The sequence below is a fragment of the Moschus berezovskii genome, chromosome 1 (genome assembly GCF_049115385.1).
Source record: "Moschus berezovskii isolate FMDL1 chromosome 1, NW_MosBer_1.0, whole genome shotgun sequence".
Taxonomy (NCBI): domain Eukaryota; kingdom Metazoa; phylum Chordata; class Mammalia; order Artiodactyla; family Moschidae; genus Moschus; species Moschus berezovskii.
Window position 1 is genome coordinate 162,227,971 of NC_142460.1, and position 27,869 is coordinate 162,255,839.

A 27,869-nucleotide genomic window follows, 5' to 3' on the forward strand; every position below is an offset into this window, starting at 1 on the left:
GCAAAGAACTTACTCACTTGAAAAGATCCTGATGCTGGGAAAGATTGAAGGCAGGAGGAGAATGGGACGACAGAGGATGAGACGGTTGGATGGCATCACCAACTCAGTGGACATGAGCTTGAGTACATGAGCATGAGCACATGGAGAAGACCTCATTTATCAGCCCGTAACTTGTGGAAAGGGACCTGCTATGGTCCCAGTGCACCGATCTGGCATGGGAGCCAGTAAATGAAATATAAGACAATATGATTGTAGAAACTTTGATGACATTTGGGGCAAAAGATTTTTTGATTATCCTGTACCAGTTTTACAATATATCTACCATGTATATTTTTTATTCTAATAACTATACATATATGTAGCTATATGTCTATGTTTTAATTTTCTCCAGTTTCCAACCAGGCATATCTACATAGGAATAATTACATTATCTCAAACTTAGCACTTCTATCCTTTTTGAAGACTTTTCTCTTATTTGACTTCCAGGTCTTAAATATGGCAATGCAACAGCAGGGAAGGGTCAGGGGCCAGGAGATGAGTTGAGAAAAACAAGAGATATATTTTACTTAGAAGTTTGCAACTTGCATTCCTTCCCCCACCCCCATCCCCTGCAAAATACAGCCAACTGTGAAGAAGTAAACAAATAAATCCCTGAGGGGGTGAATGTGGCACTGAAAGGGAAGAGTGGGATCAGGTGTATGAAGCAAATTATACCTGAATTCCATAAACTTGCCATCTGTCCAAATCGACCAGAACTGCCCAGAGGATTTCTTAAGCACAGATTGAAAATGAATTGCAAATGTAACTCTGACTTTGTCTTGTCTCGAGATGAATAAATTTTACTCTTTGAAATTTGCCCTGATTCTGCAAAGAGGAGCCTACCCCACAGTGGTGCATGACTTTAGTGATGGAAATTTTATTTATCTTCTAGATAATATGTTTACTTGGTATAAGCAAGGACTACCCTAACATATCCATCTGGAAAAATGTATACATAATTTAAACAGCTGAATAAGTAGAGTAATAGAAATTTAATACAAGCATAGCAGGTTTTGCTTTAATATGTTACCCTAAGGTCTTTAGTGTAGTAATGTTGAAAATCAACATAAACTCAGTCAATATGATGAATGACTCTGGGGCTGCTTGAACAAATTTTAAGAAGTATATGTTAATAACTATTATCTATTAAGGGCCAATCATATCCCAGAATCTGTAGCGGTTCTTCCCAAGCTTTAATATGCATACAAATCTCCCAAGGAATTTGTTAGAATGCTAGTTCTGAGTATTTGGGGGAGAAATGGTGGTTACTTTGGGAGCATAGTTTCTGTATCTTCCTTGAATCCTCATGTAATAACAGAGCAGCTAGATAGCAAAACTAAAAACCAGGGCCAACATTTTCAACAAAGTTAGGTGACAGTTTCTCCTTGAGCCTCAAGGTACAAGTATATGGAGACAAATCACAATTGCCACGACCTGCATAATGTCGGCATCTGTGTGAGAAGAAGCAGTCAGTGGAGTAAGTGACTGAGAGACAAAACAAAAGACCCTCAAAACAGTCAACAGGCACTCACTGGAAAGCACAGGGGGCCAATCTAAGAACAGCAGCTAAAACTCATAGGGGTTCTGCCCAATCCAAAATTACAGTGAATGCAAGAAAACCCCAGGGTAAGGCCTGGCAAGATCACAGGGGCAGAGGGGAAATAAATGGGAAAGATTTTTTGATCTTTAGCTCTTCTTGGGGTCATGGTCATAGACTCCACACAAACCGTAAAGTCTGGGAAATAAACATGGATAGCGTTCAAGGCTGGGTCGAGAGGTGGGCTGGCAACAATGATGAAAGCATCTTTCCAATGCCAACTGTTACTCAGCCCCTCGCTGCACAGAGGCTGCTTGTGGCAGCAGCATGCATTGCTCGGGTGACATAAGAGACTTCACATATTGGAATCTAAAGACGGGTACAAATGAACTTATTTACAAGACAGAAATAAAATTACAGATGTAGAAAACAAACTTACAGTTACCAGCGGGTAAGGGGAGGAGGGATAAATTGGGATTTGGGGATTGACATATACACGCTGCTATATATAAAACAGATAATAATAAGAACCTGCTGTATAACACAGGAAACTCTGCCCAATGCTCTGTAATGACCCATATGGGAAAAGAATCTTAAAAAGAGTACGTATATGTATAACCTAGACAGTGTATTAAAAAGCAGAAACATCCCTTTGCTGACAAAAGTCTATATAGTCAAAGCTATGGTTTTTCCAGTGGTCAAGTATGGATGTGAAAGTTGGACCATAAAGAAAGCTGAGTGCCGAAGAATTGATTCTTTTGAATTGTGGTGCTGGAAAAGACTCTTGAGAGTCCTTTGGACTGCAAGGAGATCAAACCAGTCAACACTAAAGGAAATCAACCCTGAATATTCATTGGAAGGACTGATGCTGAAGCTGAAGTTCTAATACCTTGGTCACCTGATGTGGAAGAGCTGACTCATTGGAAAAGACCCTGATGCTAGGAAAAATTGAAGACAACAGGAGGATGGGGGTGGCAGAGGATGATATAATTAGATAGCATCACTGACTCAATGGACATGAATCTGAGCAATTTCCAGGAGATGGTGAAGGACAGAGGAGCCTGGCATGCTACAGTCCATGGGGTCGCTAAGAATCAGACATGACTTAGCAACTGAACAACAATAACAAAAATAATGATTCACTTTGCTGTACACAAGAAACTAACATAACATTGTAAATCAACCACACTCTAATAAAATTCTTTTTTAAAAAACATACTTTACACTTTGAGTGAATGGTTGTATTCCAATGGCTTTCATCATCTTTGATAGTCTCCGGAGGCTCTTTTAAGATGGCCTTAGCCTTAGGACTTCCTGGAGGTTCAGTGGTTAAGAATCTGCCTTGCAATGCAGGTGGGATGCAGGTTCCATCCTTGGTCAGGGAACTCAAACCCCACATGTCACACAGCAACCAAGTCCTCCTGCCACAACTGAAGAATAATCCACACACAGAAATCAAAGATCTTGCATGTCCCTGCTCTTTCTCTAAGCACGAGACAGGCTCATTTCAGACCAGGACACAGCCTGGGTCCTGGACCTGGGACACTGGAGCAGAAGCAGAGCAGGCTTGCAACCTGGAGCAGAGACTCAGGTCACCTGCAGTTCTCATGTAATGTGAAGAAATACATTTTATAAATACCTCAGAGATTTTTGGAGCTCTTTGTTATTTCAGCAAAACCAACTTGTACACCATCCCCTCATGTAACAGTCTTCGGCAGAATCTCATCCCACAGAAGGTAAAATCCAAGGTCCTCCCTATGGTCATTCACCACATGAACCCTAACTGCCGCCTCAGCCACGTGGATTTATTGCACATCCCCTCACACACACACACACACACACACACTCACACTTTGTCCTCAGCTAGCGGGAGGACACTGAGCAGAGCTTCCCTTTGGAAGGATTATACTTCCATGTCCTTATAGTGTTCCCAGGGGCTTTCAGGAGTCAGAGAAGGCCCAGGTCACTTGCAACTACTTTCTAATTCTCAGTATATTTTGAAAATGAAAAAACACCAAAATGGAGTTTGAAAAATTAGATTTTGAAAATTTTACATCTAATAAATTAACACTGCAGCCTACTTCCATGTACATCCACCCCTCCTCCCACAGTGGACAGTGCTCTCCTTCAGTCGTGGGCACTGGATCTTTCTGCCTAAAAGGCATTTTGTCAGACTTTTCTCTATCCTTCCCATCCTAAGCACCATCATCCACTCTCTGAGACTGCAGCTGATGCTCTGCACCCTCACCCTGGCTCACCCCTTTTACATCAGAGACTTGTGCATATGGCAATTTATGTCTGCCAACCTTTTGAAGACAAAGTCTAGAACTTTCATGTTTATCTTGATCTTTCTTTCTTTCTGTGAACACCTCATGGGCAAGAGAGAGTAAGGCTAAGGGAGCTGGACATCTTTGTAAACTGACTTCTGGACAGACAGGGAAGCCCTAACTTGAAGCATTTATTGGTTTCTGTGAGGTTGAGAAGAGACGTGGATAGTGGAGTCTTGTGAGCTGATCTGAGCTGGCTCCTGCACACCACTGAATTATGGGAGGGATGGCAAGATGGTGCTGGAGTGAGAAGGTGGTCCAAGGCTGGGACGAGCAGGAGAAGAGAGGTCAGGAAGAATGGAGGGACGGTCTGAGGCACACAAAGAAGCTGCCGATCCAATTTCTCAGCTGAGGCCCAGGTTCTTGGGCTCCATCCATCAATGCTCCTGCAAGCAGAGTACCAGACTGCTATGCTGTCACAAGCCACTTCTGTTAAGTCATTTCTTAAACTTCTTAAATAAAGAAAATGAACAGTGTCAGCTTGTTATAATGGAGACCCTGACCAGAAGTTGAGTCTCAACTCTGCTTTACTGTCCTCTTGACAAAGCCTATTCTAGTCACCACTAAAAAAAATAATAAAGCACTTCATAACCAAGTGCCTTCAAATAACAATAGTAATTCTGCTCATGAATCTATTCTCTCAGAAACTGACAAAGACAGTTTGAATCTTCTTTCCACAGCATTTTCTGGGCAAGCTAGTTGAGGTTGGAAGATCCATTTCCAAGTCACATGATTGGCTAATAGGTGTTGGCCCTCATTTAGAAGCTCGGCCAGGGCTAAAGACCAGAGGCCTTCATACCTTACAGTAGACTCCCAGTGTGCTATACACAGGCTTTCTCACAGCACAGCAGCTGAATTCCAAGAGCAAGGATCTCAAGAGAATCAGACAGAAGCAGTGTCATCTTCTGTGACCCAGACTCAGAAGTCACATAATACCAGTTCTTCCATAATCACAGTCAATAAATCCCTTGATTCACTTAGCGAATAAACAAGCAAATGACAAGCCCCAGAGAAGGGGGGAGCGGAGCAGGCAATGGCACCCCACTCCAGTACTCTTGCCTGGAAAATCCCATGAACAGAGGAGCCTGGTGGGCTGCAGTCCATGGGGTCGCTAAGAGTCGGACACCACTGAGCGACTTCACTTTCACTTTTCACTTTTATGCATTGGAGAAGGAAATGGCAACCCACTCCAGTGTTCTTGCCTGGAGAATCCCAGGGACAGGGGAGCCTGGTGGGCTGCCGTCTATGGGGTCACACAGAGTCGGACACGACTGAAGTGATGCAGCAGCAGCAGCAGCAGAGAAGGGGGAGTGAGAAGAGTTGCTACAATATATTATCTAAAACATCCAGTTTTCCTAAAGAATTTCCTGTGTATCCACTTCCATCCCCTTTAAACTCTTGGTGGCAAGATCTGCCATAACACAGCAATGGGCAGAGATGTGTTCAGTGATTCTTATATGCCTTGATGACAGGAGAAACTGTGCTTTGGATAACTATATTTTCCTGTAGCTTCCACTCATGTAGTCCTTGGCCAGCTCAAACAAGCTAAGGTGCATGCTGATGAGTGGATTAAGAAACCACAAGCAAGGGAAACCACTGATGTCTCTGAATATTTTAGGCTAAGAATTTAAAGTTGTCGCTCTAAATGGAAAACTCTGATACTTCACTTGTTTTTACAAATGAATTCCAGTCATTCTGAAGCATTTTTCAGGGTAGGCTATTGGAACCATTCCAACTTGTGTGTCAACAATCTTCTTGAAGTTGAGCTAGAACAGAAGTTTCACATCCATGTTGTAACTCACGTCCTTAAGAGTGACTGGCATGAATCCTTGTATCTCATTGCTTTAATTCACACTTCTTGGTTTACTAGTAAATTGAACTTCTCTTCACCAAATGGAGTTTTACAGTCCTTTTCTGGCAACTTCCCAGCCACATCCTTTGTTGATTTTAAAGTAGGAACTCCTTAGCTTTGCCACGTTGCTGTTGCTGTTGTCTAAGTAGTTCATTGGTAAGAATTTTTGGCTATGCTAGACTTTGACATTGCTTTACAGATATGTCTCAAAAACTTACTGCATGCTTCAAACATATTGGAATATATGTCTGAAAGTTATTTCTTTCACTAGGAGGTGAAGCTTAACTCCCCTCCTGTTATGTGTGGGCTGGACTTAGTGACTCTCTTCTAATAAATAGAGAATAGAAAGTAGAATAGCACTGGAAAAGCAATAACTTTATGGTAGAGAAAACTGGCAGACATCAATTAACCTAGTGACCAAAGCTTATGTAACCAGTATTAAGTCATGCTGACATCATACATCTCCTGATAAATTGTGATGAGACAGACACATCACTTTTATGGTATTCTTACAAAAATTGGTTTGTCCCCCAATTTTCCCCCAAACCCTGTTGAATCAAGAGAAAACACTGGCAAAATCCAAACTGAATAACTTTTTACAAAATACCTGACCAGTATTCTTCAAAACATTCAGGAGTAACAAGGACATGTCTGATAAACTTAAAAATTTGATAAACTTAGGAAATGACTGCAGTGTGGAATCTTTGGACATCAGTGAAAAAACGACTTACATTCAAATGAAGTTTAGTTGATAGTAATACATCAAAGTTAACTTCTTAGTATTGATAAATGCACAATGATTATGTAAGATAACACTGTCTGTATGTGTGTGATCTGTCATGTCTGACTCTTTGCAATCCCATGGATGGTATCCCACGAGGCTCCTCTGTCCATGGATGTTACAGGCAAGAATACTACTGTTGCCATTTCCTTCTTCAGGGGATCTTCCTGACCCAGGGATTGAACCCATGTCTCTTGCATCTCCTGTATCGGCAGGTGGATTCTTTACCACCATACTACCTGGGAAGCCCCAAGATAACACTAGAAAATACAAATTTTAGAATTTTTGTTCTATCTTGTGAAAAATACCATCGAAATTTTGATAGCAATTGCACTGAATCTATAGATTGCTTTGAGTAGGATGGACATTTTAAGAATATTATTTTTTTCCAACCCATAAGCACAAAATATCTATTTCTTTTCAACTTCTTTCATTAACATCATAGTTCTCAGTGTACAGGTCTTTCACTTCTTGGTTAATAAAAGTGTGGGCATCTTTGACTTGTTCCTGATTGTAAAGGAAAATCTTTCAGTTTTCCACGATTGTGTATGGACATGATGTTAGCTGTGGACCTGTCATATAAGCCCTTTATTATGTTGAAGTATGGTCCCTCTATACTCATTGTGTTGAGTGACTTTATCAGAAATGAATGTTGAATTTTGTCAAGTGCATTTTCCTGCATCTATGGAGATGATTATATGATTTCTATCCTTATTTTGGAAATGCAGTGTTTCACATTGACTGATTTGTGGATGTTGAACTATTTTTGCAAACCTAGAATAAATCCCAGTTGACCATGAATAAAAATAAATTTTAAAAATTAAAATGTCCAATTTTCACCAGTTATGAAACATGCAGAGAAATAGGAAAAAATGATTCATACAGGAGGAAAACAGCAGGCCAGATGAACTACCCACAGAGCCCAGATGTCAGACTTAACACACAGGCATTTCCAAGTAGCCATTTCAAATATGGTCAATGAACTAAAGGAAACAGTATATAAAGGAATAAAGTATGATAAAATGTCATATTAAATGAAGATTAACAGTTCAGTTCAGTTGCTCAGTTACGTCCAACTCTTGGCAACCTCATGGACCACAGCACATCAGGCTTCCTTGTCCATCACCAACTCCCGGAGTTTGCTCAAACTCAGGTCCATCAAGTCAGTGATGCCATCCAACCATCTCATCCTCTGTCGTCCCCTTCTCTTCCTGCCTTCAATCTTTCCCAGAATCAGGGACTTTTCTAATAAGTCAGCTCTTTGCATCAGGTGGCCAAAGTATTGGAGCTTCAGCTTCAGCATCAGTCCTTCCAATGAATATTCAGGACTGATTTCGTTTAGGATTGACTGGTTGGATCTCCTTGCAGTCCAAGGGACTCTCAAGAGTCTTCTCCAACACCACAGTTCAAAAGCATCAATTCTTCGGCACTCAACTTTCTTTATGGTCCAACTATCACATGCGTATATGACTACTGGAAAAACCTTAGCTTTGACTAGACGAACCATTGTCGGCAAAGTAATGTCTCTGCTTTTTAATATGCTGTCTAGGTTAGTCACAGGTCTTCTTCCAAGGAGCAAGTGTCTTTTAATTTCATGGTTGCAGTCACCATCTGCCATGATTTTGGAGACCAAAAAAATAAAGTCTCTCACTGTTGCCACTGTTTCCCCAATCTGTTTGCCATGAAATGATGGGACCGGAGGCCATGATCTTCATTTCTGACTGTTGAGTTTTAAGCCAGCTTTTTCACTCCCCTCTTTCATGTTCTTCAAGAAGCTCTTTAGTTCTTCCTTCTTCCATAAAGGTGGTGTCATTTGCATATCTGAGGTTATTGGTATTTCTCCTGGCAATCTTGATGCTAGCTTGTGGTTCATCCAGTCCGGCATTTTGCATAGTCTACTCTGTATAGAAGTTAAATTAAAAAGGTGACAATATACAGCCTTGATGTACTCCTTTCCTGATTTGGAACCAGTCCATTGTTCCATGTCCAGTTCTAACTGTTGCTTCTTGACCTGCATACAGATTTCTCAAGAGGCAGGTAAGGTGGTCTGGTAATCCCATCTCTTTAAGAATTTTCCATAGTTTGTTGTGGTCTATACAATCAAAGGCTTTGGTGTAGTCAATAAAGTAGAAATAGATGATTTTCTAGAACTCTTTTGCTTTTTCAGTGATCCAACAAATGTTGGCAATTTGATCTCTGGTTCCTCTGCCTTTTCTAAATCCAGCTTGAACATCTGGAAGTTCTCAGTTCATGTACTGTTGAAGCCTGGCTTGGAGAATTTTGAGCATTATTTTGCTAGCATGTGAAATAAGTGCAATTGTGTGGTAGTTTGAACATTCTTTGGCATTGCATTTCTTTGGGATTGGAATGAAAACTGACCTTTTCCAGTCCTGTGGCCACTGCTGAGTTTTCCAAAGTTGCTGGCATAATGAGTGCAGCACTTTCACACCATCATCTTTCAGGATTTGAAATAGCTCAACTGGAATTCCATCACCTCCACTACCTTTGTTCGCAATGATGCTTTAAGGCCCACTTGACTTCCTACTCTTGGATGTCTGACGCTAAATAAGTGATCACACCATCGTGGTTATCTGGGTCATGAAGATCTTTTCTGTATAGTTCTTCTGTGTATTCTTGCCACCTCTTAATATCTTCTGCTTCTGTTAGGTCCATACCATTTCTGTCCTTTATTGTTCCCATCTTTGCATGAAATGTTCCCTTGGTATCTCTAATATTCTTGAAGAGACCTCTAGTCTTTCCCATTCTAGTGTTTTCCTCTATTTCTGTTTTTTTTTTTTTTTTGCCTTTTTTTTTTTTTTAATTTTTTATTGGAGACTAAATACTTTACAATAATACATTGGTTGGTTTTGCCATACATTGATATGAATCCGCCCCGGGTGTACATGTGTTCCCCTTCTTGAACCCCCCTGCCACCTCCCTCCTCCCCATATCCTCCATCCAGGTCATCCCAGTGCACCAGTCCTGAGCATCCTGTATCATGCGTCGAACCTGGACTGGTGATTCATTTCACATATGATAATATACAAGTTTCAATGCCATTCTCCCAAATCATCCCATCTTCACCCTCTCCCACAGAGTCCCAAAGACTGTTCTATACACGTATGTCTCTTTTGCTGTCGTCGGACACGACTGAAGTGACTTAGCAGCAGCAGCAGCAGCATACAGGGTTAAGGTTACCATCTTTCTAAATTCCATATATATGCATTAGTATCCTGTATTGATGTTTTTCTTTCTGGCTTACTTCACTCTGTATAATAGGCTCCAGTTTCATCCACCTCATTAGAACTGATTCAAATGCATTCTTTTTGATGGCTGAAAAATACTCTATTGTGTATATGTACCAAAGCTTTCTTATCCATTCATCTGCAGATGGACATCTAAGTTGCTTCCATGTCCTGGCTATTATAAACAGTGCTGTAATGAACATTGGAGTACATGTGTTTCTTTCAATTCTGGTTTCCTTGGTGTGTACGCCCAGGAGTGCGATTGCTGGATCATATGGCAGTTCTATTTCCAGTTTTTTAAGGAATCTCCACACTGTTCTCCATAGTGGCTGTACTAGTTTGCATTCCAACCAACAGTGTAAGAGGGTTCCCTTTTCTCCACACCCTCTCCAGCATTTATTGCATGTAGACTTTTGGATAGCAGCCATTCTGACTGGCGTGAAATGGTATCTCATTGTGGTTTTGATTTGCATTTCTCGGATTATGAGGGATGTTGAGCATTTTTTCATGTGTTAGCCATCTTTATGTCTTCTTTGGAGAAATGTCTGTTTAGTTCTTTGACCCATTTTTTGATTGGGTCATTTATTTTTCTGGAATTGAGCTGCAGGAGCTGCTTGTATATTTTGGAGATTAATTCTTTGTCAGTTGTTTAATTTGTTATTATTTTCTCCCATTCTGAAGGCTGTCTTTTCACCTTGTTTATAGTTTCCTTTGCTGTGCAGAAGCTTTTGATTTTAATTAGGTCCCATTTGTTTATTTTTGCTTTTATTTCCAATATTCTTGGAGGTGAGTCTTGAAGGATCCTGCTGTGATTTATGTCGGAGAATGTTTTGCCTATGTTCTCCTCTAGGAGTTTTATAGTTTCTGGTCTTACATTTAGTTCTCTAATCCATTTTGAGTTTATTTTTGTGTATGGTGTTAGGAAGTGTTCTAGTTTCATTCTTTTACAAGTGGCTGACCAGTTTTCCCAGCACCACTTGTTATCCTCTATTTCTTTGTATTGATCACCGAGGAAGTTTTTCTTATCTCTCCTTGCTATTCCTTGGAAATTTGCATTCAGATGAGCATATCTTTCCTTTCTCCTTTGCCCAGCTATTTATAAGGCCTCCTCAGAAAACCATTTTGCCTTTTTGCATTTCTTTTTCTGGGGATGATCTTGATCACTGCCTCTTATAAAAAGTCACGAGTCTCTGTCCATAATTCTTCAGGCATTCTATCAAATCTAATCCCTTGAATCTATTTGTCACTTCCACTGTATAATCATAAGGGATTTGATGTAGGTCACACCTGAATGGTCTAGTGGTCTTCCCTACTTTCTTCAATTTAAGTCTGAATTTTGCAATAAGGAGTTCATGATCTGAGCCACAGTCAGCTCCTGGTCTTTCTTTTGCTGACTGTATAGAGCTTCTCCATCTTTGGCTGCAAAGAATATAATCAATCTGATTTCATTGTTGACCATGTGGTGACGTCCATGTGTATAGTCATCTCATGTTGTTGGAAGAGGGTATTTTCTATGACTAGTGCATTCTCTTGGCAAAACTCTGTCAATCTTTTCCCTGCTTCATTTTGTACTCTAAGGCCAAACTTGTTACTCCAGGTATCTCTTGACTTCCTACTTTTGCATTCCAGTCCCCTATGATGAAAAGGACATCTTTTTTTGGTGTTAGTTCTAGAAGGTCTTGTCGGTCTTCAGAGAACCATTCAACTTTAGCTTCTTCAGCATTACTGGTTGGGGCATAGACTTGGATTACTGTGATACTGAGTGGTTTGCCTTGGAAACGAACAGAGATCATTCTGTCACTTTTGAGACTGCACCCAAGTACTGCATTTCAGACTCTTGTTGACTACGATGGCTACTCCATTTCTTCTAAGGGAAACTTGCCCACAGTAGTAGATATAATGGTCATCTGAATAAAATTCACCAATTCCATCCATTTTAGTTCACTGATTCCTAAAATGTCAATATTCACTCTTGCCATCTCCTGGTTAACCACTTCCAATTTACCTTGATTCATGGACCTGACATTCCAGGTTCTACCTATACAATACTGTTGTTTACAGCATCAGACTTGACTTCTATCACCAGTCACATTTACAACTGTGCGTTGTTTTCACTTTGGCTCTGTCTCTTCATTCTTCCTGGAGTTATTTCTCCACCCTTCTCCAGTAACATATATAGGGCACATACTGACCTGGGGAGTTCATCTTTCAGTATCATATCATTTTGCCTTTTCATACTGTTCATGGGGTTCTCAAGGCAAGAATACTAAAGTGGTTTGCCATTCCCTTCTCCACTGGACCATGTTTTATCACTAAAGAGAGAGAAATTACTTTAAAAATCAAATAGAAATTCTGGAGTTGAAAAATATAATAACTAAAACAAAAAATTGTCCAGAGGGGCTCAACAGTAGATTTTAAGTCACAAAAGAAAGAATCAAGATAGACTGAAAAATATTATGCAATGTGAAGAATAGAGAGCAAAATGAAGAAAAATTATCGTTGCATCAGAGGAGAAAGGAAACCCAGAAACACACCAGCATACACACAGTGGGAAGAACAGAAAGACAGCTAAGAGGGAAAGGAGGAGAAAAAGTATTCAAAAAAAGAAGAGCCAAAAGCTTCCTTTTCCAAATCTGATGACGTTTGATGAAATATGTTTTTTGTTTGTTTGTTTTATATCCAGTAACAATGTTGTGATATTTTCAGGTGAATAGCAAAGGGACTCATCCATACATATGCATCCATCCATTCTGAAATAAGTTCATTTACATGTCCAAGAATCTCAACTAACCCTAGGTAGGATAAATGCAAAGCCTCACTGAGATTCAGCAGGGTAAAAATGCAGAAAGAAAAAGAAAAAGTCTTCAGAGAAATCATTAAGGCCTTGATTGAAAAAACTATTGTATTCAGGGATAGAATATTATGAAAACATCTAGATGATACATAGATATATTTTGTTGATACAGAGCAACAATTTACTGAGTGAGAAAAAGCAGTTTATAAAATTATACATAGTGTGATTATTTTTTTTGTAGGAACAAATACACTTACATAGGTACTACATGAAGCATTAGGACATTAAATGTCAATCATAGAGAAAGCACTCTACAGAGGGTAGCTATTCCTGGTTCTTTTGTTGCTGTTGTATTAAGCTCTTTAAAAAATCCACCAGGCTAGACTGACATTACATGCAGAGTTTGTATCAGTCATTGCATGCTCATCATTGAAAAAATATTAATACTCAAATTTACTGCCTCTAACTGAAGTGTTCCCCTACTCAGCTTCTGCCAAGTGAACCACATGGTGTACTCACTCCCCAAGAAGGATCATTCCCCAAGAAGGTGAAGCTGTACAGCAACCTGCTCTGAACCCAAACAAGAAGTGACCAGACCATAGCAGGTGAGCGAAATGGGCTCTCTGCCCCAGAGCTTCCTCCCGGAGAGGCAGTTGACGGTGCTGCTGGCTGCCAGTCACTTAGAGGCCCCACATCAGCTACAGAATGTGCTGTCAGTTTTGCCTATTTCTCCCTTTCCTAAATCTTCCCTCCCCACTTCCCCTGTTCACTATAGGAATGCTCTTCTGGGAAGATACTTAGTCTTGGCAGGGCAGACAGGTGTTGGTTCCTCTCTATCATCTTCCATCTGAAGCTAAGTCTTGTCTGACATTTCTGTCCAAGATCACTACCTCCTGACTCTAATGTTGAGTGTGAACTAGACTCCTCCAGTGTCCTCCACCCAGCCAACTATCAGATCAGATCCCCTGAACAAAACTCTAATAGTACCCCATTATGCTCTGATACCCCTACACCCCTACAATCATAACCTCCATTTAAATTACCCAAAGAATGTATGGCTATCTGGTTGACCTCTCACAACATGCCAAATAAGACCAACAATAGATAGTCTGTTTCCTTTCTGCTTAATTATAGTACCCTATTCCAATAGTATGATCATTATCCTTCATGTGTTTCTCCTACTAAAACAACACATTCTAATGGCTTCCCTGGTGACTCAGCAGTAAAGAATTTGCCTGTAATGCAGGAGATGTGGGTTCAATCCTGGGTCAGGAAGATCCCCTGGAAAAGGAAAATCAGCCCATTCTAGTATTCTTGCCTGGAAAATCCCATGGGCAGAGGAGTCTAATGGGCTATATAGTTCATGGGGGCTGCAAGAGTTGGACACAATTTAGTGACTAAACTGCTACCACTATCCATAGTTTAAACAAATTTTAAGAGCTAGTCTTGGAACCCAACTCATATATATTTTTCCTGTAGGGAAAAAATGTTTAGCAATAGCTTATACAAATCAGTCATGTTCAAAGTATTGCCCTCAGTGAACCTAATTATCCTAACTTTCTAAATAACTGTTCATAAACTTTTGTAACCTGACTCACTTTTAAGAAAGAGACTTTTTGTACTTGATGGCTGTAAATAAATGAATCCCAAAAGGTTTAGGCAGATTGCAAAAGAAGGATAATGTTACATATGGGCAAACATTAACAAAAGAAAATAATACCATTATATTAATAACAATTCTTTAAGCATTATAAATAAATATGTACAGTCATTAGCACTGAATCTAAACACCTGTCAATTATTCATAAGTGTTTCCAATCCTAAGAAAATATCCCACAGTAACCAGATGCTACAAACTGAGATTCAGTGGAAAAATTCTCAAACTCATTCAATCTAAATTTTCTAGGAGTGTCTCCCAAAGATTACTCATCACACTTATATATCCTTCACTATAATTTATAATTCTATTATTCTTTCCACTTTGCTGCTGCTGCTTCAGGTTTAGCAATAGACATTTCATTACTAGATAAGCCCATTTGATTCAGATATAACCAAGGTAATTAATAAATTCATAATATGGTGGCTATTTGAGGTCAGGATGATGACGAATCCTTAGCTAGAATTTGATGAGTACTTAGTAATCTTTGTAAGGAGAGCTGACCTTCTCCTACATTTCTATATTTGGGAGGTGTTAGCTTTTTAAAGTTTTGCCTGAGTCAGATATCATCTTTGTAAGCCTAAGATATTATAGCAATACTGTCTGATATTCCTATGATTTTTTATACAACATGAGGAGCAATTTTTTCAAAAAAGTTTAATGCAGACACAACTGAAACAAAACTGGGTTCCATAGATTCGGTTTTCTAGGTGACATCATCTGATCTGGCAACCAAATAGAGATTCTTGTCAAAAGGAGTCAAAAATTACATACAGTTTTCCTGTTATATGTAATTCTAAAGACAAATGGGCTTCCCTGGTGGCTCAGAGGTTAAAGCGTCTGCCTCCAATGCGGGAGACCCGGGTTCGATCCCTGGGTCGGGAAGATCCCCTGGAGAAGGAAACGGTAACCCACTCCAGTATTCTTGCCTGGAGAATCCCATGGACGGAGAAGTCTGGTAGGCTACACTCCACGGGGTCGCATAGAGTGGGACACGACTGAGCGACGGAATGGAACGGAAAGACTTAAATAATGAGCTTCATAAAACAAATCTATTCTTCATTGAAATGGCATGATGTAATATCTTCCTGAGATACCATGTAACTCTAATCATGAAGAAATTTTATATTTGTCTATTTTTAACTGACCATAATAATAATAAATGTGAAGAGAAAATTTAAATATCTATCTTGAACTCATTCCAAAGCTCAAGATTGATTTTTCTCTAACTGGAGAAAATTACACCAAAAAGAGCAAGAAAATTTCTCCTGAGGAGCAGGAATCCTATCATCTTTGATTTTACACCCTAAGGGCTATTACACAGTCATGGGCAAAGAGATGTTCAATAAAGCAAAATTTTTAAAAAATTAATTCATAACATATCTTTGTGGGTTTTGTCTGGTATTGGTTTTTGGAGGGAATCAGGGAAGGAGGTGACTGAGGAAAGGTAATAGGTGAATTGGGAAAGACCACCAGGGCAGAAAACAGTGAACAATGAAAAAAAAAAAAAACCCACTGAAGAACCTAGAAATGTATAATCTCAAGAGTGACTAAAACGGCAGGATGGATGGGAATCTGCCCTAGGTAGATCTAACTGTAACAGTGTTCTCCCCCATTTGGGAGAGATAAGAACAAAAAAGAAGTAATAACCCTGATGAAAATCCCAACACATAATCCCTATTGTGCTTACTTTTCCCTAGCAGAGAAAAGGTAACTTTCTACTTTATCTTCTTTAGAAGAATGAAGCAGGCACAATCTTTTAACACTGCTGATAGCTCTGAACTACTTTAGTTGATTTGCATACAATAATTATTTACTTAATTAACAAGCTCTCAGCTAAATTGTCCTTTCAACCCTTAACAAGTTGAAAATTATATAAGGTTCCTCTTCAAAGGAAAGGAAATTTTCCCAAATAGGATCTATTGCTAACAACAGAACACAATTTTCCACTTGGTTTCTTGTACCGAGATTTAAACTGGTTCCATGATGAGGGAGGAGAAATTCTTTTGCAACAGAGCTCAAAGAAGCTGAGAAATCTCAGATGTAGCGATCACTGAAAACCCAGAATTTTTAAAATGTAAGTATCCTTAAAGCTAATACTTTTAGTAAAAATTCTTAAAGGCAATAAGAAGACAAAAAGTAAAAGAAAGCTATAAATTCCCCACAGAGGTGGAAGCTAACCTTAAAAAAAATAAATAAAGCACAGTGATTAGAATTCCAAATGCTTTATGTAATAGGCTAGCAGAAATGTATCAAAATTTAATGTTTATGATACATCAGGAACTTTCCCTTGTGGTTCAAGAAGAAAAAATCTAAATCAACCACTTAATCTATGAATAAAGAGAATTTTTGAAATCAATTTAATGAATGTATCACATTTCCAACCTAAAAGATCTTCTTTACACTATTCACAGAATAGCTAACATTTAGAAGAATTGATGCTTTTGAACTGTGGTGCTGGAGAAGACTCTTGAGAGTCCCTTGGACTGCGAGGAGATCCAACCAGTCCATTCTAAAGGAGATCAATCCTGGGTGTTCATTGGAAGGACTGATGCTAAAGCTGAAACTCCAATACTTTGGCCACCTCATGCGACGAGTTAACTCACTGGAAAAGACTCTGATGCTAGGAAGGATTGGGGGTGGGAGGAAGCAGGGATGATAGAGAATGAGATGGCTAGATGGCATCACCGACTTGATGGACATGAGTTTGAGTGAACTCCGGGAGTTGGTGATGGACAGGGAGGCCTGGCGTGCTGTGATTCATGGGGTCGCAAAGAGTCAGACACGACTGAGCAACTGAACTGAAAAAGGATAAATGAGTGGATGTAGTAAGTTCAGTTCAGTTCAGTTCAGTCGCTCAGTCGTGTCCGACTCTCCGCGACCCCATGAATCACAGCACGCCAGGCCTCCCTGTCCATCACCAACTCCCGGAGTACACTCAAACTCATGTCCACAGAGTCGGTGATGCCATCAAGCCATCTCATTCTCCGTCGTCCCCTTCTCCTCCCGCCCCCAACCTTTCCCAGCATCAGAGTCTTTTCCAGTGAGTCAACTCGTCTCATTAGGTGGCCAAAGTATTGGAGTTTCAGCTTTAGCATCAGTCCCTCCAATGAACATCCAGGATTGATCTCCTTTAGAATGGACTGGTTGGATCTCCTTGCAGTATAAGGGACTCTCAAGAGTCTTCTCCAACACCACAGTTCAAAAGCATCGATTCTTCGGCGATCAGCTTTCTTCACAGTCCAACTCTCACATCCATACATGACCACGGGAAAAACCATTGCCTTGACTAGATGTAGTAAGTAAATGAGCCTAAAAACAAAATGCACCGTATCTCAAGTTAGCAAAATGAATAAGGTGCTGGACTGGCCCGTGCCCACTCACCAGATATCCGACTTTGTGTCGTAGCCTTGGTGTTTCAGAACCTCCGGGCTCATATAATGAGGAGTTCCAGTTAGAGTGGTGGCTAGATCACAGGATCCCATTAGGAGTCGAGAAACTCCAAAATCCCCTTGAAATAATAATTAACTTCTATGAATACTTAAAACATGAAAACCAGTACTGCACTGGAAATTAACAACAGTGTGTCTAATTTGACAATTTTAATACACAATCATTCATACCATGTTGAAGAAAAAGTTATACATTTTAAATTATATAATATTGGTGACAAGCTTTAAAAATAAAAGCCTTATAGGAGAAAGAAGAGTTTGATGATAGGAAAGTCAATTATGTAAGCTAAAACTGCTTTTTTTTCCTGGTAACAACTTGAAACAAAAAGATAGTTCAAGTCTGAGTAACAACAAACAATGATTCTGGAAGTACTGAATATATGATTTGCAATTTCATCTGAGTGAGGGGGGAATTTGTTCATTTACAATAAAGAAATTTTAAATAAAAAAAACTGAGACTTTTCAAGAACATGATTATAAAAACTTGAATCCACCAGTTTCAGTATAATTGCCTAATTTGTTGATGGTTTTATATCTTCCCCTCGAAGAACATATTACATGAAAATCAAACAGTTTTGTAACTGTTAGGAGTATAGGCAAACTCGCTATATCACCACTTTAATAATCTGTGATAACTTCTAATTGCTTATGATAAAATAAATTCAGGAGTAGGAAACCTATAGTAATCAAATTAGTAAAACAAATCTAATCATTTGTTAATGGTTAGTGCTTGGCATGGAATAGGAACTCAAAAGACATTTGTTGGATTTACTAATAAATAGCAAATGTTTTATACCTCAGTTTCTATCAGATAATCAGAAACAATTGGTCTTTTTGCTGTTGTTGTTGCTGGGCACAACCAATCAAGCTCAAAAATTTAAGAAGTTTGAATAAACCAATGATTATTCTACCACTTTTAGTTACTTTATATTGCAATTTGATATATAATAATAAAATCTAGAATACACTCTTTCACGGAATACATATTTTAAAATCTTACCAATTTTAAGTTTATTATTTTTAAGAAATATATTCTTTGATTTCAAATCTCGATGAAGTATCTTCCTACAGAAGGAATAAAAGGATATTCAAATTAATGCAAATATAAAATTTTAAAATCCAAATATAAGTAACATATATGAATGAATGTGAAGTGATTCACACATAAATATACATTCCCAGAGATATATCTTTCAATGTTTGAAAGCTTCAAAGCCACAACATTGTTTAATCTCACTGAGAAAATCAAAGTTTCAAAACAGATACAGGGAAACATGTAGTTGAAAGAAGTGTGATGTACTTCCAACTATTTCAATAGGCCAGATTTTATCATGCTTTTATACCCAGTTCACAGAGCAGTTATCATAAAGCTTTATAATCTATTATATACTATATATAATGTATTACATGGTATATATATCTTATATATTCCTAATATACTATATATATTAATTATTATAATCCAATTGTTCACATTTTATATACACGTAGGAAAAATGTTGATGATGGTATTTAATAATAGATAACATTTAAGTAAACAAGCAATGTAAATTATGTCAGTGAAAATTTCATTTCTGAAATTATGAAAACTGGGCAACTAGAAAACCTTTGTCTAAAAAAAACACCTAAAAATGCTGAATAAAGTATATGAGTGTCTTCAAATATAAACAGCTGAGTCCACATGAAAATGAGGCAAATCCTTGGGGATTATGCACAAAGAAAACTGAAAATCAGAGTAAGCAATAGGTGCTGATTTCTCAGCAGCCCAAGGAACTCAGAAGCCACAGGAGCCAAGACCTTGAGCCCATGTAATGTGGAGAGTTGGAACTAACAGAAATGTATAAAGTCAGAATCCCATATGTGGTCCATATCTTAAGAGAAAATATAATCCAAGAAACATTCATTCACAAGTAAACAAAATCATAAGCTTATCTGTACAGATCTGAACTTTGAGTGGAGGAAAAAAATATCTCCCTTCATATTTTTTAACCATGGTCTGCTCACTTACATTTCGAATTCAAATATGCTCTATGGCGCTATGGCTTTAAGACATCCCAACCCAAGAAATTAACATAAAAGTTGGTTCTCTGCTGTTAATAATCTCTTGGGGCACCTGGCAAAAGCAAATGCAAACTGAGTCAGCAGATAATATATAATTAAACCCCTGAGAATTTCAGATAACTTAATAGGATACAATCTATTAAATGAATGTATTTCAAATGATTAAAACAATAAAGAATAGAAAACACAAAACAGAAACAGAATACTATCCAAAAAAAGAGATGATACTGATTTGAAAAACAACCAAATAGAATATCTAGGGGGAAAATGTGACATAAAAACTCAAGACTGAGACCTCAGCTTTCAACTGTGATGGGATTTCCTGGTGGCTCAGGCGGCAAAGCGTTTGCCTGCAATGTGGGAGACTGGGGTTCGATCTCTGGGTCAGGAAGATCCCCTGGAGAAGGAAATGGCAACCAACTCCAGTATTCTTGCCTGAAAATCCCATGGATGGAGGAGCCTGGCGGGCTACAGTTCATGAGGTTGCAAAGAGTCGGATATGACTGAGAAACTAACACACACTTTCAACTGTGATGAAGTAAGTTTATACCACACTAAATTACCCACCTTCAACAGTTGTAAAGAGAACACTGCAAAATTTAAGTCTGAGTACGTTTTTAAAAACAACTCGCTGAAGATACCAGAGATCAGCCAAGGTGAACAAAGGTAGGCATCACTTGAGGGGCCAGAACCTAAGAGAAGGGAAATACATGGAGGTGGGCATTTCCCACTGCATTCTCCTCTGGGGCACTGGCAGAAGCAGTGTCGTGGCCAGAGCCTGCAACAGTTTCACTGGGTTTGGAAAGCAAAAACCTAGAGCTACAAAGGAAGCCAGGACTCAAGGGGCAAATTCTCCAGAGAAAAGGGAACAAAAGAAAACTAAGTCTGACAATCTGAATGGGTTTTAACCTGAGGCACTTGCTGAATCCTAAGAAGCTCAGGGGCGACACGCAGGAGAAAGTAGCTGCTAAGAAGCAGAGCTTTCAGCAGATTCACAAAGCTGAGGAGGGGTCTAGGTAAATAACTAAAGTCTTCAGCTGAATACCGTGAACACTGGAAATAAAAGCAAATGAAACAGACCAGTCCTCAGAAACCTGGCCTTAACTATCTCACTCCTAACTGTATTAAGGTGATCTGCAACTACTACCAGCCAGAAAAACAATCATATCCTAGCGAGAGAAACATAATATCATCCAACATGTCTGGACTATTTTACATATATCGATTGTCGAGTATTCCCTAAAAAATGACCAGCTATGCCAAGAGACAAGACCAAATGACCAAAAACAAACAACAACAAAAAGAAACAAATCCATATGTGATCCACCTATTGGAATTATTGGACATGTATTTTAAAGTAACTATGATATGCTTTATGGCAGAAACTGAAGAGGAACTAAAAAGACTCTTAATGAAAGTGAAAGAGGAGAGTGAAAAGGTTGGCTTGAAGCTCAACATTCAAAAAACTAAGATCATGGCATCTGGTCCCATCACTTCATGGGAAATAGATGGAGAAATAGTGGAAACAGTGTCAGACTTTATTTTTTTGGGCTCCAAAATCACTGCAGATGCTGATTGCAGCCATGAAATTAAAAGATGCCTACTCCTTGGAAGTAAGTTTATGACCAGCCTCAGTTCAGTTCAGTTCAGTCGCTCAGTCATGTCCGACTCTTTGTGACCCCATGAATCACAGCACGCCAAGCCTCCCTGTCCATCACCAACTCCAGGAGTTCACTCAAACTCATGTCCATCAAGTCAGTGATGCCATCCAGCCATCTCATTCTCTGTCGTCCCCTTCCCCTCCTGTCCCCAATCCCTCCCAGCATCAGAGTCTTCCAATGAGTCAACCCTTCGCATGAGATGGCCAAAGTATTGTAGTTTCAGCTTTAGCATCAGTCCTTCCAGTGAACACGCACGACTGATCTCGCTTAGAATGGACTGGTTGGATCTCCTTGCAGTCCAAGGGACTCACAAGAGTCTTCTCCAACACCACAGTTCAAAAGCATCAATTCTTCGGCTCTCAGCTTTCTTCACAGTCCAACTCTCACATCCATACATGACCACGGGAAAAACCATTGCCTTGACTAGACGGACCTTGGTTGGCAAAGTAATGTCTCTGCTTTCTAATATGCTGTCTAGGTTGGTCATAACTTTGCTTCCAAGGAGTAAGCGTCTTGTAATTTCATGGCTGCAATCAGCATCTGCAGTGATTTTGGAGCCAAAAAAATAAAGTCTGACACTGTTTCCACTGTTTCCCCATCTATTTTCCATGAAGTGATGGGACCAGATGCCATGATCTTTGTTTTCTGAATGTTGAGTTTCAAGCCAACCTTTTCACTCTCCTCTTTCACTTTCATCAAGAGGCTTTTTAGTTCCTCTTCACTTTCTGCCATAAGGGTGGTGTCATCTGCATATCTGAGGTTATTGATATTTCTCCCAGCAATCTTGATTCCAGCTTGTGCTTCTTCCAGCCCAGCGTTCCTCCTGATGTACTCTGCATATAAGTTAAATAAGCAGGGTGACAATATACAACCTTGACATACTCCTTTTCCTATGTGGAACCAGTCTGCTGTTCCATTTACAGTTCTGACTGTTGCTTCCTGACCAGCCTAGATAGCATATTAAAAAGCAGAGACATTACTTTGCCAACAAAGGTCCGTCTAGTCAAGGCTGTGGGTTTTCCAGTGGTCATGTATGGATGTGAGAGTTGGACTGTGAAGAAAGCTGATCGCCGAAGAATTGATGCTTTTGAACTATGGTGTTGGAGAAGACTCTTGTGAGTCCCTTGGACTGCAAGGAGATCCAACCAGTCCACTCGAAGCGAGATCAGTCCTGAGTGTTCACTGGAAGGACTGATGCTAAAGCTGAAACTACAATACTTTGGCCACCTCATGCGAAGGGTTGACTCACTGGAAGACTCTGATGCTGGGAGGGATTGGGGACAGGAAGGGAAGGGGACGACAGAGAATGAGATGGCTGGATGGCATCACCGACTCGATGGATATGAGTTTGAGTGAACTCCTGGAGTTGGTGATGGACAGGGAGGCCTGGCGTGCTGTGATTCATGGGGTTGCAAAGAGTCATACACGACTGAGCAATTGAACTGAACTGAACTGATGATATGTTCAAGTAAATAAATGACACAATGAGAGAACTAAATTCTATAAAGAGCTGAATGTCAATTAAAAAAAATAAAGCTGAAACAAATATAATTACCAAAATTAAGAATTCAGTACGTATGTTTGAAAACAGATAAGACATAGCAAAAAAGAAGATTTAGAAACTGGAATAATAGTGAAAAATTTAGTTCAAGTATTGAAAAGGTGACCACACAACCACCTCCAAAAGGACTTATGCCAGCATGCCATGCCTTCCCAGGATGGCTGCTGTCAGTGTCCCTGACCCCGCAGCAGGCCACTGTTGACCCACACCTCTGCCAGAGACTCCAAAAACACTCATAGGAGAGGATGAGGGCACATCCTTCTACTACACCATCTTTGGAAAGGTAGAGATTTCTGACAAAATGTGGTCCACTTGGGAAGGAAATGGCAAACCATTTCAGCCTTCTTTCCTTGAGAACCCTATGAACAATATGAAAAGCCAAAAAGATATGAAACTGAAAGATGAACGTCCTAGGTCAGTACATATCCAATATGTTACTGGAGAAGAGCAGAGAAATAGCTACAGAAGGAACAAAGAGGCTGAGCCAAAGAGGAAATGACACCCAGTTGTGGATGTATCTGGTGGTGAATGTAAAATCCAATGCTGTAAAGAACAATATTGCATAGGACTGGAATGTTAGGTCCATGAATCAAGGCAAATTGGAAGTGGTCAACCAGGCCCACTGTCAATCACCCCAAGTGTGAATGTGACATACTAGAAATCAATGAACTAAAATGGATGAAAATATGCAAATTTAATTCACATGACCATTATATCTATCATTAAGATATAAGTAATAAGATCTATTACTAAGATATGTCTAAGGCAAGACTCCCTTAGACAAAACAGAGTAGCGCTCTTGTCAACAAAAGAGTCCAAAAGGTAGTACTTGGGTGCAATCTCAAGAAAAACAGAACGATCTTGGTTCATTTCCAAGGCAAACCATTCAGTGTCACAGTAATCCAAGTCTATGCGCCAACCACTAATGCCGAGAAGATGAAGTTGAACGGTTCTATGAAAACCTACAAGACCTTCTAGAACTAACACCAAAAAAAGAAGCCCTTTTCATCATAGGGGACTGGAATGCAAAAGTAGGAAGTCAAGAAACACCTGGAGTAACAAGTTTGGCCTTGGAGTACAGAATGAAGCAGGGCAAAGGCTAGCAGAGTTTTACCAAGAGCATGCACTGGTTATAGCAAACACCCTCTTCAAGAACACAAGAGAAGACTCTACACATGGACATCATCAGATAATAAATACTGAAATCAGATTGATCATACCCTTTGCAGTCAAAGATGGAGAAGCTCTATACAGGCAGCAAAAACAAGATGGGGAGCTGACTGTGGCTCAGATCATGAACTCCTTATTGCCAAATTCAGACTTAAATTGAAGAAAGTAGGGAAAACCACTAGGCCATTCGGGTATGACCTACATCAAATCCCTTATGATTATACAGTGGAAGTGAGAAATGGATTCAAGGGACTAGATTTATAGACAGAGCGCCTGAAGTACTATGGGTGGAGGTTCATCACATTGAACATGAGGCAGTGATCAAAATCATCCCCTAGAAAAGAAATGCAAAAAGGCAAAATGGTTGTCTGAGGAAGCCTTACAAATAGTTGAAGAAAAGAAGAGAAGTGAAAAGCAAAGGAGAAAAGGAAAGATATACGCAATGAATGCAGAGTTCCAAAGAACAGCAAGAGATAAAAAAGCCTTTCTAAGTGAAAAATGTAAAGAAAAAGAGAAAAACAACAGAATGGGAAAAACTAGAGATATCTTCAAGAAAATTAGAGATAAAAGGGAACATTTCATGCAAAGATGGGCTCGATAAAGGACAGAAATGGTATGGACCTAACAGAAGCAGAAGATATTAAGAAAAGGTGGCAAGAATACACAGAAGAACTGTACAAAAAAGAGCTTCACGACCAAGATAATCATGATGGTGTGATCACTCACCTAGAACCAGACATCTTGGAATGCGAAGTCAAGTGGGCCTTAGGAAGCATCACTACGAACAAAGCTAATGGAGGTGATGGAATTCCAGTTGAGCTATTTCAAATCCTGAAAGCTGATGCTGTGAAAGTGCTGCACTCAATATGCCAGCAAATTTGGAAAACTCAGCAGTGGCCACAGGACTGGAAAAGGTCAGTTTTGATTCCAAAAACAAAGAAAGGCAATGCCAAAGAATGCTCAAACTACCGCACAATTGCACTCATCTGACACGCTAGAAAAGTCATGTTCTAAGTTCTCCAAGCCAGGCTTCGGCAATACGTGAACCATTCAAGCTGGTTTTAGGAAAGGCAGAGGAACCAGAGATCAAATTGCCAACATCCGCTGGATCATAGAGAAAGCAAGAGAGTTCCAGAAAAACATCTATTTCTGCTTCATTGACTATGCCAAAGTGTTTGTGTGGATCACAATCAATTGTGTAAAATTCTGAAAGATATGGGAATACCAGACCACCTGACCTGCCTCTTGAGAAACCTATATGCAGGTCAGGGAGCAACAATCAGAACCGGACATGGAACAACAGACTGGTTCCAAATAGGAAAAGGAGTACGTCAAGGTTGTATATTGTCACCCTGCTTATTTAACTTCTATGCAAGTACATCATGAGGAACACTGGGCTGGAAGAAGCACAAGGTGGAATCAAGATTGCTGGGAGAAATATCAATAACCTCAGATATGCAGATGATACCACCCTTATGGCAGAAAGTGAAGAGGAACTAAAAAGCCTCTTGATGAAAGTGAAAGAGGAGAGTGAAAAAGTTGGCTTGAAGCTCAACACTCAGAAACAAAGATCATGGCATCTGGTCCCATCACTTCATGGGAAATAGATGGGGAAACAGTGGAAACAGTGTCAGACTTTGTTTTTTTTTTTTTTTGGCTCCAAAATCACTGCAGATGCTGACTGCAGCCATGAAATTAAAAGACGCTTACTCCTTGGAAGGAAAGTTATGACCAACCTAGACAGCACCCTGTATAAGACTGCAAAAGAGACATAGGCATTTAGAACAGTCTTTGGGACTCTGTGGGAGAGGGTGAAGGTGGAATGATTGGGGAGAATGGAATTGTAGCATGTATATTATCATAAGTGACCAGTCCAGGTTCGACGCATAATTTTTCCTCTGTTCATTTCTTTGCATTTGTGCTTTTTTAATAAAAATACTTTTAACTGTAAAGAAAAAAAATTATAAAAAATAAATAAATAAATAAATAAATTTTGAGAAAGTCACAAAAAAATAAATAAAATAAAATAAAATAACTAAAAAAAAAAAAAAAGAAAGCAGAGACATTACTTTGCCAACAAGTTTCCATCTAGTCAAGGCTATGGTTTTTCCCGTGGTCATGTATGGATGTGAAAGTTGGACTGTGAAGAAAGCTGATTGCCGAAGAATTGATGCTTTTGAACTGTGGTGTTGGAGAAGACTCTTGAGAGTCCCTTGGACTGCAAGGAGATCCAACCAGTCCATTCTAAAGGAGATCAGTCCTGGGTGTTCATTGGAAGGACTGATGCTAAAGCTGAAACTCCAATACTTTGGCCACCTCATGCGAAGAGTTGACTCACTGGAAAAGACTCTGATGCTGGGAGAGATTGGCGGCAGGAGGAGAAGGGGACGACAGAGAATGAGATGGCTGGATGACATCATCAACTCCATGGAAATGAGTTTGAGTGAACTCCTGGAGTTGGTGATGGACAGGGAGGCCTGGCATGCTGTGATTCATGGGGTCGCAAAGAGTAGGACACGACTGAGTGACTGAACTGAACAGGGTGGCCTGCAGATTCTTCTTGCTAAAGGTGCTGGCACAAGCAATGGCTCTGTGGCGATGCATGGGCCAGGCAACCCCTATTGCTGGTCTCTGCCACATGGCCACTGTCCTAGATACTGAGGCTCATGCCTGGCTTCCTCATCAGTGTCCTGGGCCCCCAGAACCACGATGTGTCTCTGTGCTGTAAGCCAGGGGTGATGTCAGGTCCTTCTCGAATGCAGCTACAAAGCAGGAATTGCTGACACCTGGCAATGGAGTGGGGTTTCCTTGGAAAAAGTGACCTAAGGACATTCTCAAGAAGTTGGAGCCAAGAGAAAGCAGGAATCCTCCACAACGCCACACACACAACTTCTACTTTCCCATCTCTAGACCTGGGAAAGCACGTCTCCATCCCTCGTCACATTTCAGTTCAGTTCAGTTCAGTTCAGTCGCTCAGTCATGTCAGACTCTCCGCGACCCCATGAATCACAGCACACCAGGCCTTCCTGTCCATCACCAACTCCCGGAGTTCACTCAAACTCATGTCCACAGAGTCGGCGATGCCATCCAGCCATCTCATTCTCGGTCGTCCCCTTCTCCTCCCGCCCCCAACCTTTCCCAGCATCAGAGTCTTTTCCACTGAGTCAACTCGTCGCATGAGGTGGCCAAAGTATTGTAGTTTCAGCTTTAGCATCAGTCCTTCCAGTGAACACCCAGGATCGATCTCCCTCAGAATGGACTGGTTGGATCTCCTTGCGGTACAAGGGACTCTCAAGAGTCTTCTCCAACACCACAGTTCAAAAGCATCAATTCTTCGGCAATCAGCTTTCTTCACAGTCCAACTCTCACATACTGACCTGGATTCCCAAGTAGGTCCTTTCCCTAGGAGCCTCACTATTTTAAAAATTAATTCTTCACATGATCTTTTGGGAAACAGCTTCCCAGGTGGAGAATCCACCTGCTAATACAGGGGACATAGGAGACACAGGTTTGATCTCTGGGTCAGGAAGATCCCTTGGAGAAGGGCATGGCAACCCACTCCAGTATTCTTGCCTGGAGAATCCCATGGACAGAGGAGCCTGGCAGGCTACAGTCTGTAGGGTCGCAGAGTTGGACACACTAAAGTGACTTGGCATGCACCAAGTTGGCTGGGGAAAGGTGTGAACTGCTAGGTGAGGAGGCACTCCTCTTAGGGAAAGTGCCCCAAACTTG

At 40.1% G+C, this 27,869-nt stretch overlaps 1 protein-coding gene across 15 annotated transcripts in view; it reads right to left on the reverse strand.

The window, feature by feature from the left end:
- NEK11 (NIMA related kinase 11) overlaps positions 1–27,869 on the reverse strand; it is a 291,003-nt gene that overhangs the window by 184,319 nt on the left and 78,815 nt on the right. For 14 of the 15 annotated variants that reach the window (XM_088840700.1, XM_088840706.1, XM_088840709.1 and 11 more), the window contains 2 exons: positions 18,685–18,749; positions 17,617–17,743 (listed from right to left, as the gene is read on the reverse strand). The exons of the other annotated variant lie outside the window; for it this stretch is intronic. In XM_088840700.1, coding sequence (XP_088696826.1) covers positions 17,617–17,743; positions 18,685–18,749 — 192 coding nt within the window. The remainder of the gene's footprint in view (positions 1–17,616; positions 17,744–18,684; positions 18,750–27,869) is intronic. 15 annotated transcript variants of the gene reach the window in all.